The sequence below is a fragment of the Macaca thibetana genome, chromosome 7, assembly GCF_024542745.1.
Source record: "Macaca thibetana thibetana isolate TM-01 chromosome 7, ASM2454274v1, whole genome shotgun sequence".
NCBI classification, from domain to species: domain Eukaryota; kingdom Metazoa; phylum Chordata; class Mammalia; order Primates; family Cercopithecidae; genus Macaca; species Macaca thibetana.
In genome coordinates this window covers 715,322-732,904 of record NC_065584.1, presented here as the reverse complement: position 1 = coordinate 732,904, position 17,583 = coordinate 715,322, and the positions used below count along the sequence as shown (strand labels likewise).

Below are 17,583 nucleotides of genomic sequence, written 5' to 3'. Positions count from 1 at the left end.
CCAGGCAGGTGCTGGAGACACTGTCTCAGGAGCGCCCAGATGATCTCAGGGGGACCTGCTGGACACTCACGTGGGACATCAGCTGTCACTTTCTCAGAGTCACCAGTGACCTGTGCTGATGCCTGATGGGACTAGGATGAGGTCAAGGCACCTTCTTAGTGTCATGGAGAGTGATGGTTCCAGAAATCATCCAGGCAGTCTCTGCGCTAATCAAATATGGGTTCACAGTGAGGAGCATGTCCTCTGGGTGCTTGGTCTTCAGTGAAAGGACGTCTGGACACCAAACGTTTGTAAACGGAGCAGAGCCTACATTTCCTCAAGGAGGACTAGGGCTTGGAGCATCAGCATCCCACTCTTGTAAGGGTGATGTGTCATTTACCTTCCCTTCCTTATCCTGAATCAGGGTCTTGAGCCATGAAATGCTCTAACTCATAAATATGCAAATAACCTGAGATCCATTGAGGTAAATATGGATATGTCTCAGCCTTGAGAGCATCACCCCGAAACCACATCCTTCAGCTAGAGAAGCCCCAGGCAGCGCAGCTCCTCACCATGGACTGGATTTTGGAGGATCCTCTTCCTGGTGGCAGCAGCAACAGGTGAGAGGCTGCCAAGTCCCAGTGATGAGGACGGGATTGAGTGCAGTCAAGAGGGCTCTCATCCACTCCTGTGTTGTCTCCACAGGTGCCCACTCCCAGGTCCAGCTGGTGCAGTCTGGGGCTGAGGGGAAGAAGCCTGGGTCCTCAGTGAAGGTCTCCTGCAAGGCTTCTGGATACATCTTTACTAGCTCTGCTATGTAGTGGGTGCGACAGGCCCCTGGACAAGGCCTTGAGTGGATAGGAGTGATCATCATTGGCAATGGTAACACAGGCTATGCACAGAAGTTCCAGGGCAGAGTCACCATTACCAGGGACACGTCCATGAGCACAGCCTACGTGGAGCTGAGCAGCCTGAGATCCGAGGACACGGCCGTGTATTACTGTGCGGCAGACACAGTGTGAAAACCCACATCCTGGGAGTGTCAGAAACCCCAGGAAGAGGCAGCTGTGCTGGCATGGAGGAGATGACAAAGATTATTAGATTGAAGATTTTCTTAGAAAATGACATTAAGGCATTAATGAAAAGGAACAACATAAATGTATATTTAAGAAATTTTAATTATTTGAGAGATTTTTCATACATTTATTCTGTTAGCTATTTCAGGGATTTGAATATGAATCCAATTAATTAAGCTGATATAGACTTCCTCTGAAGGTATCTTTTAAACATCAATTTCTAAATCAGTGTTGTAAATATTTTGGAACACCGACATAAGAACACATTTTAAGTCTACTTTTATCTCTATTTTTTTAAAATGCCAAAAAGAATCTTATTTTGTGCATGTTCCATTTTGAATTCCCACCATCAATGCATGATAGTTCTTGGTTTTCCTCATTGAAATTGCCATTTATCATTAAGAGTATTGTGTGTTTTAACCCTTCTACTAGGTGAGTAATGTTATCTAATTTTTATTTAAATGCATAGGTCCCTAAATAAATTCATATTTAACAATTTTTGTATAATTATTGGTGAGATGCCTCTCATGATATTTGATTCATTTTTTAACTGCATTTTTTATGAGTTGTATGTATATTTGCATATTGATTACAAAAGTCATTTAACAAATTAAAATAATTCATTTAACAAATATGTGACTTGGAGGTTTTGTCTCCATGTTTCCGGTTGTCTTTTACTTCCTTATGCCTGTGTATTGCAGAAAAATATGTGTGTGTGCGCGCGTGTGTGCGTATGTGTGTACAAGTTTACATGAAAAACATGTAAATTTTTATTCATTCAAAGATCATGTGTTTGGCATTATATCTGATATCTCATTATAAAATACACTAATAGTGATTATTTTTTTCCATATCTCTAATCTCAGGACACAATCAACTCATGAGTGTTTAACCTTCACCTACCTGAGTGGAGGACCCTCCACCTGAGATATTTGCAATATTTCTGTAAGGAGACATGTTCTTCTTCCAATTATTTCTTTATTTAGTCAACCATTGATGTCCATATTGGTTTATGGATGTCTCTTTCATACTCTGAAGAAGATCCTTGCTACATTCTTCGTTTTATTGTTCAAATCATCAGAGCTTTATTAGGTGCTGGGAGCTCATGTAGTTTGATTCCTGCATCCTTACAGTAAACCTCATCCTTTTGTTTTTGGACATTTCCCTGTTTCCAGGTATTACAATAAATTCTAAGCTTCTTTTCTATGTTAACTTTTTTGTACATAGAATCAGCCATTTTTCTAAAGACTGCTTGTTTCCGATGTTAAAGAATAGTATTAAAATTTTAAAAATGTCATACTGGTATGTGTGTTGTTAATGTGGTGTAAGTACTTCTAGGACCTCTCAACCAATTGGCCTAGTAAATGTCCATGTTTATATGAACCCATGTATATGGACACATCGAAACTATTTAAATACCTAATCTTCTGTAACTTGATTACATTAAACATGAGAACACACTGGTGTCTCCACCCAACTATGCTACCACATGGACCTTTACAGCCTTCCTTCCTTGACTATCCATAACCACCCACTGCAAAGTGAGGAATCCTATCCTAACATACGTCATTTTATTACTTAGCTGCACAATTTCAGGACACATGCATAACAGAATCAGAAATGTAAAGCTCATTGGAAACATGTTTATCTACTAGAACAGACTGCTTATGTGCAGTTTCTTTACATTATAAACATATAGAATTTCCTCATTTTCAAAGTTGCTTAGGTCAGCAACTTCATTTTCCACTTTCTTCAGTGAAGTCATTTCAATGACAATGTATAATTGCATGTATTTGAAATTCTTTCAAAGTCAAAACTATAGTCAGGTAAACATATAGAGCATATTCAAGCAATTTAGAGAGTGGGTATAAAATAAGTAAAAATGGCACTGTTTAAGAAGAGTAAAATTATTTTTAGTGACATACGGTGGTTAAGACATGGCAGAATTAATTTGGCTAAGCTCATACTGTTGTGACAGAAAATATAAACCTAAATATATACAATTTTTGTAAAAAATATTTAGCAGTTCATTATTCCAGGATTAAATGCAGACTGTATAAAATTATCTAATAACTTATTTGTGAGGGTGGGGATATCATGAGACACATGCAACAAAGAATGAAGAAATTTTCCTCATTCACATATAAGACATTTCCATTCACTAAAGACCTTTAACAAAAAAAACCAATTTTCTATATGATCCAAGTTTTTTTCCTTCTGACAAGAAAATAACCCATAGGATTCTTTTGTTTCCTTGGTTGAGAAAGATTTTCCACAAGCTTCAACACATGTCAGGCATGCACTGTCCCTGAATGGGCATTTACCCTCAGATAGGTACACACACCTGTCAGCATGTAGGCTCTTCTGTCAGACAAACACACCTTTCCTCATGTGGATTCTTCCCTCAGACAAACACACATGTCCCCACATGGACTCTTTCCTCAGACCACCACATCTGTCCTTACATCTACTCTTTCCTCAGGAAACAGGCATTTCCTCATGTGGACTCTTGTTTCAGACAAGCAAACATGTCTCCATGTGAACTCTTCAGTCAGATAAGTACACACGTTTCCACATTGACTGTTTCCTTACACAAGCACATATATCCAATATTGAGCTGTTTTGTGAGAAAGGTATCCCTTTTCTCTGGAAGTGTATTTTTATGTTCTTACTGGACATATTTTTTGATAATGTTTGCTACTACAAAGATACCTGAACACTGTCCATACTAGAGAATAAGAAAGAGTAATGGGCAGATTAACCCTGTGCTTCCAGACACAGGAATCTTTGACCCTGCCCTCCCTGAAATAGAGACACAGAGGATGGATGAGCAATACTGTGTGGTGCGCCCATGATCACAAAAAGAAAGACATGGAAATGTGTCCCCTCCCCCCCTCATGAAAGGCAGCTCATCCCCTGTTCCTTCAGGCCCTGGCGAGGAGCCACCCCATGTCTGTGCCCTTTTGCAGTGTTCACACCATGGGGTCTGCACTGATCTGGGCTTCCCTTCTCATCACTCTCAGTATTAGGGTCCCATATGAATCAGGTACAGCTGTGGTTGCTCCAGATGAGACTGTTCTTCCATTTCCTCTGTGTTTGCAGAAGTCTTGTGTGAAGTTTATTGGTGGAGTCAGAGGGGGAAAATTGTACAGCCCAGCAGTTCACTGAGACTCTCCTGAAAAGCCTCTGACTTCACCTTTACCAGCTGCGGCATAAGCTTGGTCCAGCAGACTTGATGACAGGGATTGCTGTGGGTGGCAACAGTGAGTGATCAAGTCAGAGTTCTCAGATCTCCATGAGTACAAACAAATTAACAATCCCAAGTGACACCCTTTCAAGTACAGTCTACCTTACACTGACCAACCTGAAAACCAAGGACAAGGCCTTGTATTACTGTGAGAGACACAGGAGAGGGAACATCTGTGTGAGCTCAGACACAAAAATCTCTGCAGGAAGACAGGAGGGAATTGCATTGTAGATGCTCCTCATAACCACAAAGAGGCAGTCAGGACCACCAGGAAACTCTCAGGACACCTGGGGATGCTCAGAACCACCACAGGTGCTCAGGACATCAGTGGGCACTCAGGACCAAGAGGGGGTGCTCAGGACACCAGGGGGCGCTCAGAACCACCACAGGTGCTCAGGACATCAGGGGGCGCTCAGGACCACCACAGGTGCTCAGGACACCAGGGGGCGCTCAGGAACACCAAGGGGCGCTCAGGACACCAGGGGGCGCTCAGAACCACTAGGGGCTGCTCAGTACCTGAGGGTTCGCTTAGGCGGCAGCTCCACATCAGGAGCCTGAGAGGCTGTGGTTTCCTTTTAAATCTTGGTGATTCCTGACCTGGTCAAGGAAAAGTCTTTCCCAGCATCTCTCACCATATCTTCTTTGTAAATCCATGATTTCTTTTACCTACAAAACATTACCTTAGAACAGGGATTTAATTCAACTTTTAATGCGCAGATTTTCCAAGTAATACTGGCAGTGATCTCTCATGACAATTTTAAAATAGGTTATTTGTATATTTTATTTATGTAAAATGATACTATCTTTAAAATAGTACAATTTTTAAAAATCACACCTGCAATCCCAGCACTTTGGGAGGCTGAGGCAGGCAGATCACTTGAGCTCAGGAGTTTTACAACAGCCTGGTAACACAGTGAGATCTTTTCTATACAAAACAAGCAAACATCAACAAAAAATAGCTAGGTGTGGTGCTACCTCTGCAACCAGTTACTTGAAAGGCTGAGGCGGGAGATCCCTTAAGCCTGGGAGGTTGATGCTGCAGTGAACTGCGATTGTGCCACTGCACTCCAGCCTCGTTGACAGAGCGAGACCCTTTCTTAAAAGTGCATATCCTCAATACGAACTGTTTCAATGAATAGAGCTTTGTGTTGTTATGCTGTAACAGTCAAACAATTGTATGTATTTTCTAACTTTAACTCAGCATATGCATGGTGTTTTGTTTCTTTTACTTTCATCTGCTGTTTTTGGAAATTAAACACCACTTTAAATGCTCTTGTTCTCCCCTTTGGTTTGCTTCAGGTGTTCTCTTTGTCAGACTATTTCTCTATCTTCCCTTTTTCTTGGAAACTTTTTTGTTCCTCAGTCTCCACGTAGGATAAAGAAAGTCCCTTTACTTTCTGTCCTCCAAGTCTGGTTAATCAGTTCCCTTTTCTTCATAATCACTGAAACCAACAAAGTTTAGGAGGATAATGGTTCTCCTTAGAATATGTTCATCTACCTGCAGACTCTCTGCCCTCCTCAACCTTTTCTAGGGTCCTGCAAACATCACCCTCATCCCATCCCTCCATTCCCTAAGTACCAGAGTGGGCTCTTCAGCTCCTGCTGCCTTCTGTGTGCTCAGCCCTGGGGCTCGCTTGTGCTGTGATGATGAAGTCTAAATCCCCACGTGCTTGGACCACCCTCTAGGAAGATGCCATTGTGAGTGAGTCCTGAAAAGCATGGGCTGTGTTCAGTTTCATTTTGCTGGATCTTCTCTATTTTAAAGGAATACTGGCAAATAAAGACTAGAGTTTGTATTGAATATTCATGACAAAAAAGATTTCTTTCAAAATTTTTGAAATAAAACAATTTTTCCTGCCTACTTTGAAAACTACAATGTAAATTCAACAAATAATGTAGTACAATTTTAAAGTCAATGTTCATCTTATTATTCAATTTATTAAAAACAGAATGATATTTAAAATATTTCATTACACATTTACGTGACATATTTGACAAGAATGGCATTTACATACATTTTTACCAAAACATGTATTTAAATATATTTGTCTTTTTAATGTTGGTATAGGCAGACATACATGTAGAAAAGCATTATTTTGCACTACAACCTCAAACTGCAAACACAATTTAAATTCAACTAAATAATTAGAATAATATGAAACAAATAGATGTGTTTTGGTTTTTAGATATACATTCACTTTTGCAAGGGCACATGTATGTGTCTTTGCTGGGATGTTGTGTATATACGTGTGTTTGTATGACCATGGAGTTTTAAATACATCATTAAATTACATAGTTGTATTAACCTTGGCCAGGCACTGTAATCCCAGCACTTTGGGAGGCTTAGGAAGGCAGATGACTTGAGATTAAGAGTTCCAGACCAGCCTTGACAACATGGCAAAACCCCCTCTCTACTAAATATACAAAAATTAGCCAGGTGTTGAGGCACGTGCCTTTAGTCCCAGTGCGACATGGAAATGTGGGGTCAGAAATCCCACACAGAGTCCCTACTGGGGCACCACATAGTGGAGCTGTAGAAAGAATGCCACTGTCCTCTAGAACCCAGAATGGTAGATCCACTGGGAGCTTGCACCATGTGCCTGGAAAAGGCACAGACACTCAATGTCAACTCATGAATGTAGCCAGGAGGGAGACAGTGCCCTGCAAAGCCACAGGGACAGAACTGCCCAAGACAATGGGAACCCACCTGTTGCATCAGATAACCTGGATTTGAGACACAGAGTCAAAGAAGATTATTTTGGACAGTTAAGATTTGACTGCCCAGCTGGATTTCAGACTTGCATGAGGCATGCAGTTTGGGCCAATTTCTCCCATTTGGAATGGCTGTATTTACACAATGCCTGAACTCCCATTGTATCTAGGAACCAACTGGATTTTTTTTATATAAATTTTACAGGCTCATAGATGGAAGGGACTTGCCTCATCTCAGAAGAGACCATGGCCTGTGGACTTTTGAGTTATGGCTCCAATGAGTGAAGACTTAAGGGTGCTGTTGGAAAGTCATGAATGGTTTTGAAATGTAAGGACATTAGATTTGAGAGAGGCCAGGGGTGGAATCATATGGTTTGTCTGTGTCTCTTCTCAAATCTCATCTTGAATTGTATCTCCCACAATTCCCACATGTCATGGGGGAAACCCAGTGGGAGGTGATTAAATCATGGAGGGAATTCTTCCTTGTGCTGTTCTCTTGATAGTGGATGACTCTCATGAGATCCGATGGTTTTGAAAAACGGGAGTTTCCCTGTCTGCTCTTTGTTGCTGCCATCTCCATGTAAGATATAACTTGCTCCTCCTTGCCTTCCACCATGATGTTGAGGCCTCCCAAGCCATGTGTAACTGTAAGTCCATTAATCTTTTTCCTCTATAAATTACCCAGTCTCGTGTGTGTCTTTATTAGCAGTGTGAAAACAGACTAATACAGCAAATATCAATCTCTTAAAATATTTTGTTCTGCATGTAACATAGTAGAGTCTCATATGAGAGGTAAAACAAATAATCCATGGACCTTCAGATATTAAGTCATAGGGTAATTATGCCTGAGTCCCTGAGGGAGTGAACTAGAGGTCATACGCACTAGTGGCAGTACCTTTGGCAGAGGGTGTTCAGGGATTTCTGAAAGTTTTGATAATTTTAATTTAAAAATAGAATTTACTATTTATTTATTCTTCAACATTCCCAGAATATTTTTGGCAGCAAGAACAGCCTAGTATTGGAGTAATACTCATGAGTTAGAGAGTTATTTTGTAATTAATCTCCTGAGATTTGCGTGAGTCAATCGATATGGAAGTTCATATGTCCCTAGTTGAAATATCAGAATCAAGAAGTTTTCATCTATCTTAATGGCTGTAGTTTTTGGCAAGGCAGTGCTTCAATTCAGCCAGAAAGAAAGACAACAATGAAACTTTCAAATACAGGGGAGTCTGACCTCAGTCTCTCTTTCTTATAAACAAAAAGTTGTGCCACATCAAGATTTTTCTTCAAGCTCTCAGACAGAGTCAACATTGGGAATGGATAAGATAATCACTTTCTCCTTAGAAAAGGCGAAGGTCTGAGAGGAATGCAGAGTTGTGTTCATGAAGAAGATGCCACTGTTATGTCTTCTCCTTTGCCCAGAGACTGCTCTCAAGTTGAGTGTTTCAGATGTCAGACGTGGCCTATAGCGATGGTTGTGACTGCATGTGACTGACAGGGACTGAGTCTCTATATCTCTAAGTGTCCTGTCCTAGGAGTAACTACAGGAGTCAGCCCTAGACTGGAAGTGCCTCACTGACCCTCTGCCTCACCTGTGCACTCTCTGGTCAGTTCAAGAAACTCATACCCCTGCAACATCTTTTGCCAAAAGTACTCCAACTAATATATATGACCTATGGTCCAGACCCTCAAGTACACAGCCAAGAACATCCTATGACTTGGTGTCTAGAAGTCCCCTGCACTTTTAATTTTACCTCTAATATTAGACTCCACTTTATCACATGCAGACACAGCAGAATATTTTAAGACACTGATGCCTCATGCTGAAAAATTCAAGAGTTCTTAAAAGTCTCCTTCTCATCACAGCCAGGGTTTACTGCTGAATAAGGATCTGCCATCCCCTAGGAAGGAGCTAGAATGGACGGCGTGCCCTGTTAGTAGTTATGGGATTCGATCCATCTTGTGGAAAATGGCAGCATCTTCTTCTTTTATAAGATTAAATAGTATTCTACTGTGTATACATACAGCATTGTCTTTATCCATTTGTCTATCTACTGACACTCAGATTGTTTCCATATCTTGGTTGTTATTAATAGTGTTTCAATAAACATAGGATTCAGATATCTTAACAAGGTGGTAATTGCATCTGCTTTGGGTTTATTTCTAGAAGCAGAATTTCTGGTCATATAATATTTCCAGTTTTAATTCATTAGGACCCTTTATAATGCTTTCCATAATTGTGAAAATATAGAATGATATAGCCACTATAAAAAACAGTTTCAGTTTTGAGGTATGATCCATAAACAAAAAAGGTTTGATTATGGCTCTCAATGAGAGTTTCTAATAAATATGGCAGAAGTCAATAAAGCTTCTCACCTGAAAGCAGGATGAATTTGCTCCCTTATTCCCTTAAAAGCAAAAGATTTGGAGCATGCATGATGGAGGCTGTTGGCAAGGTGCAGAATGATATCATAAGATGAAACTCAGTTGGATAAAAATGGTGGGTTTTCATTCACAGACATGCCAGTTCTAAATATGAAACCATGAAGTCAAGTGAGGATCTAGAACGTGTTCACTTGAAGCATCAGCACGTTCTCAAAGGCACCTACTGCTGCATCACAAGGGCAATGAACTTTTGAAACCAGTAAAGTGTGAGTTCACAGAAAGGGATAAAGTTGTCATGTTTAACACAAGGTTTGTTTAATATGCCAAAGGCTTGTACAGATTAATCATACACAAATATACACAGTGTGTTTTGCATACCTAGATGTCTAGAGGATGATTCTCTTAGGGAAACTTCTTCAGGTCACAGAAATCTGTGTACGTTGTAGGTCCCACGAAAAAGTGTCTCTTTATGAATACTGGTCTATTTTTCAATTAGGGAAAGTTATCTCTGTTGGAGTAGGCTTCCAATTTTGTAGATTTTTTCATTGCTTCTTGAGTTGTAAGACATGAACCAAAAAATTGACAGGAGATTTTTTGGAGTTTCATGGCTGGAGCTCACAAGATCTCAGAAAACCACTTCTCTGTTGCTTTAGTTTGAAAGACTAACTTCCTAGGAAAAGAAGCTTCTGTCTAACCATGATGAGCTCATTTCTTCTGCATGCCATGAAGTTTGAGATCCCTTTGTGAAGAATCATGAAAATTTTACACTACAGTTTACTGAAAATCCTGACTCTTGAATTTAATATTGATTGGCATTGACAAAAATGTTTCATTCTTGGGTGTTTTCTAAGTTGCTGGCCCAATGTATCAGTGGACTGAGAATCCTCCATTAGCTCCCGGTCTGTAGCACTGAGTTGATTGACAATCTTCAGAGTCATCCATGAAGAAGAGTCCTGAGGTTCATCGGATTCTTGTAGACACTCAGGTGAATCAAAGGAATTACCAGAATTGAGGGCTGCCAGCCATTTCCATGTCACTAGGAATGACTACCATGTAAGTTTAAAGGTCTACATCACTCAGAATACCCTGCATGACAGGCTGATTCAAAAAAATCCAACCCCACCCCCACAGAGGCTCCACAGCAACCCTTACAGTTCTTTCAAGGAAAAAATAATCTCCAAGTTAAGTGAGTCATTGTAGGTGTTCTGAGCTATGGTAAACATTGGATTGGGCCCAGATTTGTCTGAGTTTAATGTGATTATTATACTCAGCTGCTGGGCCTATATGGACTGAGTATGGATAACTTAAATGAGCCTGGCTGTGTGATTTGTTATATGAAAATCTGAACTAAATAAACATAAAGATCATGTGTGGACTAGCATGAGGGTGAGAGATCCTGGGAACCCCACCCCCCCTGATACTCTTATCGCCCTTTCTGCCAGGAACCTCCAGGTTCTCAGGGTGAGAATCCACCTAGATGCCTGCATGGCTGTATTACCAGGAGACCGAATCTCTGATAAAAACACTGAGACCTTCTTCAGGCAGACAACCCATTTTTACATCCTTATGTATGTGGGGACAGGTAATCCACCCCATTACAATCCCATACCAGCAGCCTTCCTTTATCATGAAAATGGCTACAATTAGCCAAAAGGGGCACATTTACAAAAATTTTCCTGTGATGTTCCATCGAGAAAAGAGCAAAAATCAGCTTCACACCTGGAGACTTCCTGTATCAGGCACAGTCCAGAGAAAGAAGACCACTACAGCATTAAGATTCATCTGTAAAAACATGTAATGCTTCCATGTTCCGCACATTACGTCTCACCAGTTTAGTCAATATGGATTAAATATGAGAGTGTAGCAAAACACAAACTCTATCTGAAGAGGAAAATAGGATAAAAAATGTTCGTGAAAATAGAGCAATTTGAAGCCTCTGACAACAGCAACTTCAGCACCAAGGAAATGATTTCACTCTCATTGGCCTCAAATTTACTTTTCATGGGGCATCTGCAGGGTTTCAAAGTGAGACCTGGTGAGTGCAATGTGCATGCACTTCCCAGGTGTCCACTTGTATTCTGTTTTCTTACTTCTGTTTGCAGAAAGTAGACACATACTCAGCCTTAGTGCCAGTGTAGGGAGTGCTTTCCTTGACATGGATACTAGAAAAAAAAGGAAAAGCATGGGGCCGATTAATGTAAAAATTAGCCACAATGTGTGTGTGTTTGTATATGTGTGTGTGTGTATGTGTTATTTGAATACTAGAGTTGAAGTGGCCTTCTATCCACGTGCACATGCACCTGCAGGTATTCTCAGGTGCAATAATCAACTGCAGGACCCTAAAAGAAATAAGAGTCTCCCCCAAATCCCTGAAGAGTTTTTGGGTTCACCATATGTCAAACGATTCAGTGCCTCTGGAACTGCAGGAAAGGGCTCCCCAGTGATGCATGAGATCTTTTCTTCGGTTCTCTCTGTAGAGTTCTCTGGGTTTCTGAAGGCCAATTCAGTATTTCAAAATATGGTGTGAGAAACGTATTGTGTCACTAAAGGACAATTCTGAGCCAGGGCACAGCCACTTTATATTGGACTAGAGACACTGGTAGGAATATACGCTGTAAGCTCAGACAGAAACCCTCCTCCTGGGTAGGGGCTGGGCTGCAGGGGGCGCTCAGGATAAACCCAGCACAGGCTCCCGCCCCAGAGCAGGTTCACAGGAGGCTGGGGAGGGGTTCCTCTCAGGGCCCCGGACTTCCTTTAAAAATATCTAATATAAGTATTACCAAGGACTTCTGATGTTTGTATAAATATTCCATTCAATTGTGAGCATTTATCAAACTGGATGTTGTAATGAGAACCACTTTCAAAATAGGATTTCAAACTCTGCTAGTTATCGTAATAGTAAGCAGCTGGAGGTCAGGAAGAGCTCCTTTCTTTTAAATCAGTGCAATTTTTGGATAAACACACTCATTCCCAAAATAATGCATTCGCATATTAAGGTCTAGAAATGGTTCAAGTTGCCCCTGATTCATTCAAGTGTGGATTGAAAGTGAGGGTGCATGTCCTGGGGGAGCTTGTTCTCCAGTGGGGGAACCTCTGTCAATACAGAGTTCAGGGATGTGTAGGGGACACATGGCCTCTAACAGGATTACAGCTTGAACTCTCAGCTTCTACAATTGTGCCGTCCATGTGTCATGTATTTTCTCTTTCTCATACTGGGTCAGAAATTGGGCTATTAAATAGCATCCTTCATGAATATGCAAATCACTGAGGTTAATACAGACAACTCTGTGCCCTGAGAGCATCACCCAACAACCACACCCCTCCTTGGGACCACACCCCACCAACAGCACAGCTCCTCACCATGCACAGGACCTACAGGATCCTCTTCTTGGTGGCAGCAGCAACAGTTAAGGGGCTCCCCAGTCCGAGGACTGAGAGAGATATCAGGCCAGTCAAGTGAGACTTCACGCAATCCTGTGTCCTCTCCACCGGTGCCCACCCCCAGGTGCAGCTGGTGCAGTTTGGGCCTGAGGCGAAGCAGCCTGTGGCCTCAGTGAAGGTTTTCTGCAAGGCTTCTGGTTACAGCTTTACCACCTATGGTATGAATTGGGTGAGACAGGTCCATGGAGAAAGGCTTGAGTGGATGGGATGGATGAACACCAACACTGGGAACCCAACGTATGCCCAGGGCTAAACAGGACGGTTTGTCTTCTCCATGGACACCTCTGTCAGCACAGTGCATCTGCAGATCAGCAGCCTAAAGGCTGAGGACACGGCCGTGCATTACTGTACGAGAGACACAGTGTGGACACCCACATCCTGAGAGAGTCAGAAGCCCTGAGGGAAGAGGTAGCTGTGCTGAGCTGAGGCAGTGGTGCAGCAGTTTCTTTATCTTCCATATGATCTCATTTTGCATCAACTTCCACTGTTATATTAGCCATGAATGTGGGATAGACGGGTGCGCCTAAGAGATCCCTAACTTGCCCATTTTGATGGGTTTTCCAGAAGACGTGAGAAGCCACTTTGTTTGCAAAGCATCCCAGGCCACGCCCTGCTCCATACACGAGTGCCCATTTCGTCTTTGGTTAACTGTAAAACGCTCAGCAGTGCACCTGGGCTAATTTCACATCAGGTAGAGGAATGTGTTCTAAAGGAAAGCTAAAGTTGTAATACCAATTCCTGCTCAATAACCTTCAGCTTCTTTTTTTTTTTTTTTTTTTTTTTTTTTTTTTGTGACCCATCAACTAATTACGTTAGATCAAGGTTCTCAATGGGAGTTTCTAAGAAGTATAAGGGATGTACGGAAGTTCCCTAATTAAAATAATACAATTGTGAACACAACCTCAGTATTCAACCATGTCTCCACCTTCACACCCTTCACCACAAAGGAATTTTCATCTCTTCTGGAAGTTGTGTTCATTTTGAAATTAGTGATTGTTTTTCATTTTAATATCTCAAGATCATCGTATGTGACTATTTTATTAGAAAGTGAGTATGGGAACTTGAACTAAACAACTGATAACAAATTCACAACTAATTAAGCAAGATGACAGAATGTGATTGGCTCCAGGCTTTGATAATACAGCAGTTTATGTATCCAAACTTTAAACTTACCCATCTTCCTGTTATCTTCATGACACAGTCAACTCCCATTATGAAAGAAATGGTGAGGGCATTTTTAAGGGTCATGCACAGTTACAAAAATAGACTGGGAAAGGTCAGGAGTTGATTGTTTAAATTCCCATTTGAAGAAGTAGAATCAACTACTTTTCTGAGTGGCTCACAATGACTCCAGCTCACTCACAGAGCTCAGACAGAAACCTCCCTTCAGGGTGGGAGCTGGGCTGCAGAGGGCACTCTGTACCCATAAAGGTGAAAATGAGCTGTCAGATGGAACTTCCCCGTCACCTCAACATGGAAATTATTGTTTCACTTCATTAGCACTCTTTACATAAGGGTTCATATTTTTTGGTCTGTTCATTAGTTGTATTTTTCAAAGGAATCTCACTTGAATCTTTACTCTTTAGCATTTTGTCTCCAGGACAAGGTTGGGAAGTGTTACCTCCAGCATCATAACATGATCTAGTGACCTGACACATTTGTGGCAAAGAATACCTACCAATTCAGAAGTTCTTTGGTTTTCTTTCCATGAAATAGAATTATTTCTTCGGTTCTGTGTATGAGCATATCCTAGCAATTCTGTACACACCCACATAGATGTCTACAAGCCTATGAATTATTCTCTGTAAATAAAAATTTATCTCAATTTCCCTCAATGTTCATAATTCTCGTGATGGTGAGGAATGTCTTTCTGGATCTGTTTAAACAAAATGTCCAGAGACCACCTGGTAGGTAAGGAGCTCACCTGGCTCTGAATGTTGGGTCTGTGTCTTTCCCTCTGTTGTTCCACAGGTCAGCTCACTTGTTCAGTCCTAACAAGAGAGCCCGGGTTTGTCCTGATGTTGAAAGACACCCAACTTCTGATGACTCTCCTGTTACCCACATCCATGGAGATAGATTATTTATTATATAATTCACCAAACTAATGTCAAATGCCCAAGTTGCAATACCGCAAACTCTAAGGTATGTTCATGCAATTCAATGAAGGAGAAAGTCTTTCAGACACAGGTGCACCTGACAGTATAAATATGTGGGTGATGACTCTGGGCTTGAGTGTCATTGTCCAGCGATGTTTCAGAAGTGTGACCTGTCAGGAAAGAACCAGAGTTCCTTGTGCTGTCAGAGGGGAGGGCTCAGAGATGTCCTGTCTTGTTCCCAGGAAAGGCAATTGCCTTAATCTTGATGATGAGATTATGCTCCTGTGCTGACCTATTATCGTTTTTGACTGAAATTGTCACTGTGATCCCCAATCTACATCTATTCACACAGAAGTGTATAAAGGTCAGGCCACATTCTCAGCATCTCACATTGAGATGGTTGGAGATACATCCCACTACCTTCTCCTTTGATTGCAGACAGAATCCTAAACTTCAAATGGTCACAAAATGGAAGGCCTCAGATTTTTTTTTTTTTTTTTATGACGCACTCTCTGGGACAGATATATTCCCTCTAACCATGATGGATATTCTGAATTACAATAAACATGGCATGGATGTAGGTTTGTATAAATTCACTGTGACGAATATATTTAGCTGCTGCCCTAATGTTTTGAATGGAGATTTGCCAATTTAGATAACCTGGATGTTTGGTTGGTTTCATATAAATCTTCACGGGTAGGACAGCTTTGAACCTATTCCAAAAATCTGTCCTTGATCCATGATCACACTCATCTCCCAGACCAGCTCCTTGAGCACTTCTCCCTACCTGGAAGAAGAGGACTCTGGGCTTGGTGAGGGGAGGCCACAGGAAGAGAACTGAGTTCTCAGAGGGCACAGCCAGCATCCTCCTCTCAGGATGAGCCCCAAAGACTGGGACCTCCCTCATCCCTTTTCACCTCTCCATACAAAGGCACCACCCACATGCAAATCTTCACTTAGGCACCCACAGGAAACCACCACACAGCTCCTTAAATTCAGCGTCCAGCTCACATGGGAAATGCTCTCTGAGAGTCATGGACATCCTGTGCAAGAACATGAAGCACCTGTGGTTCTTCCTCCTCCTGGTGGCAGCTCCCAGATGTGAGTGTCTCGGGGATGCAGATATGACGATATGGGAGGCTGTCTCTGATCCCAGGGCTCACTGTGGGTCTCTCTGTTCACAGGGGTCCTGTCCCAGGTGCAGCTGCAGGAGTCGGGCCCAGGACTGGTGAAGCCTTCGGAGACCCTGTCCCTCACCTGCGCTGTCTCTGGTGGCTCCATCAGCGGTGGTTACTACCACTGGAGCTGGATCCGCCAGCCCCCAGGGAAGGGGCTGGAGTGGATTGGGTATATCTATGGTAGTAGTGAGAGCACCAACTACAACCCCTCCCTCAAGAGTCGAGTCACCATTTCAAAAGACACGTCCAAGAACCAGTTCTCCCTGAAGCTGAGCTCTGTGACCGCCGCGGACACGGCCGTGTATTACTGTGCGAGAGACACAGTGAGGGGAGGTGAGTGTGAGCCCAGACACAAACCTCCCTGCAGGGAGGCGGAGGGGGCGGGCGCAGGTGCCGCTCAGGACCAGCAGGGGGCGCGCGGGGCCCACAGAGCAGGAGGCCGGGTCAGGAGCAGGTGCAGGGAGGGCGGGGCTTCCTCATCTGCTCAGTGCTCTCCCTCCTCACCAGCACCTCAGCTGTCCCCAGGGCTCCTCTTTCTTTGATATCTGTGGTTCTGCTTCCTCACATTCTTCTGCCAGAAAAGAAAGGAGGAAGGCACATTTTCCTCTTACAATTGAAGTTTCACCGGTTACTAGGAACTTTCCTACAAGTTCCTGCATGGCCCATTATTCCTTAGTGATTAAAAGATGTATATATTCTGGCCGGGCGCGGTGGCTCACGCCTGTAATCCTGGCACTTTGGGAGGCCGAGACAGGAGGATCACGAGGTCAGGAGCTCAAGACCATCCTGGCTAACACGGTGAAACCCCGTCTCTACTAAAAATACAAAACATTAGCCGGGCCTGGTGGCAGGCGCCTGTAGTCCCAGCTACTTGGGAGGCTGAGGCAGGAGAATGGCGTGAACCCGGGAGGCGGAGCTTGCAGTGAGAGGAGATCGCGCCACTGCCCTCCAGCCTGGGCGACAGAGTGACACTACGTCTCAAAAAAAAATAAAAAATAAAAAATTAATATATATATATATATATATTCTAATGCTTCTCACCATCTGTTGATTTGTGTCATCAATCGAATTGTGCCCTCTTTGAAAGTCATTTGCTGAAACCTTAAATTCAATGTATCTATATTGGAATTTTAATGATACAATTAAGGTTAAATGTGGTCAGAAGTGTGAGACCTAATGCAATAGACGTGCTGTCTTTATAAGAAGAGGAAGAAACACCAGAGACCTCTCACTTTTCACGTGCACGCAGAGAAGAGGCCATGTGGAGACGCAGTGTATTAGAAGGTGCCCCAGTGCATGCCAGGAAGAAGCCACACCAAGAACCAACCCTGCCAGCACCTTGATCTTCAACATTCACACCTCAGAATTGTAAGAAAATCAATATTTGTTGTTTAAGCCACCCACTCTGTGTTGTCTTCTTAGGAAGACCCAGACAGACTAATACCACATAACTCATAACACTGTTAGCG

General features: G+C 42.4%; 1 pseudogene and 2 gene segments (V, D, J or C); 2 read left to right on the top strand and 1 right to left on the bottom strand.

Moving 5' to 3' along the window:
• LOC126958595 (immunoglobulin heavy variable 4-59-like) overlaps positions 1–17,583 on the bottom strand; it is a 319,776-nt gene that overhangs the window by 200,071 nt on the left and 102,122 nt on the right.
• Positions 174–1,982, top strand: LOC126958399 (immunoglobulin heavy variable 1-3-like; annotated as a pseudogene). The gene is made up of 4 exons (XR_007727177.1): positions 174–286; positions 571–599; positions 685–1,020; positions 1,922–1,982. The product of XR_007727177.1 is annotated as an immunoglobulin heavy variable 1-3-like (transcript).
• LOC126958615 (immunoglobulin heavy variable 4-61-like) lies at positions 15,956–16,727 on the top strand. The segment is given in 2 exon segments: positions 15,956–16,037; positions 16,121–16,727. Coding segments are annotated over 2 exon segments (603 nt in total).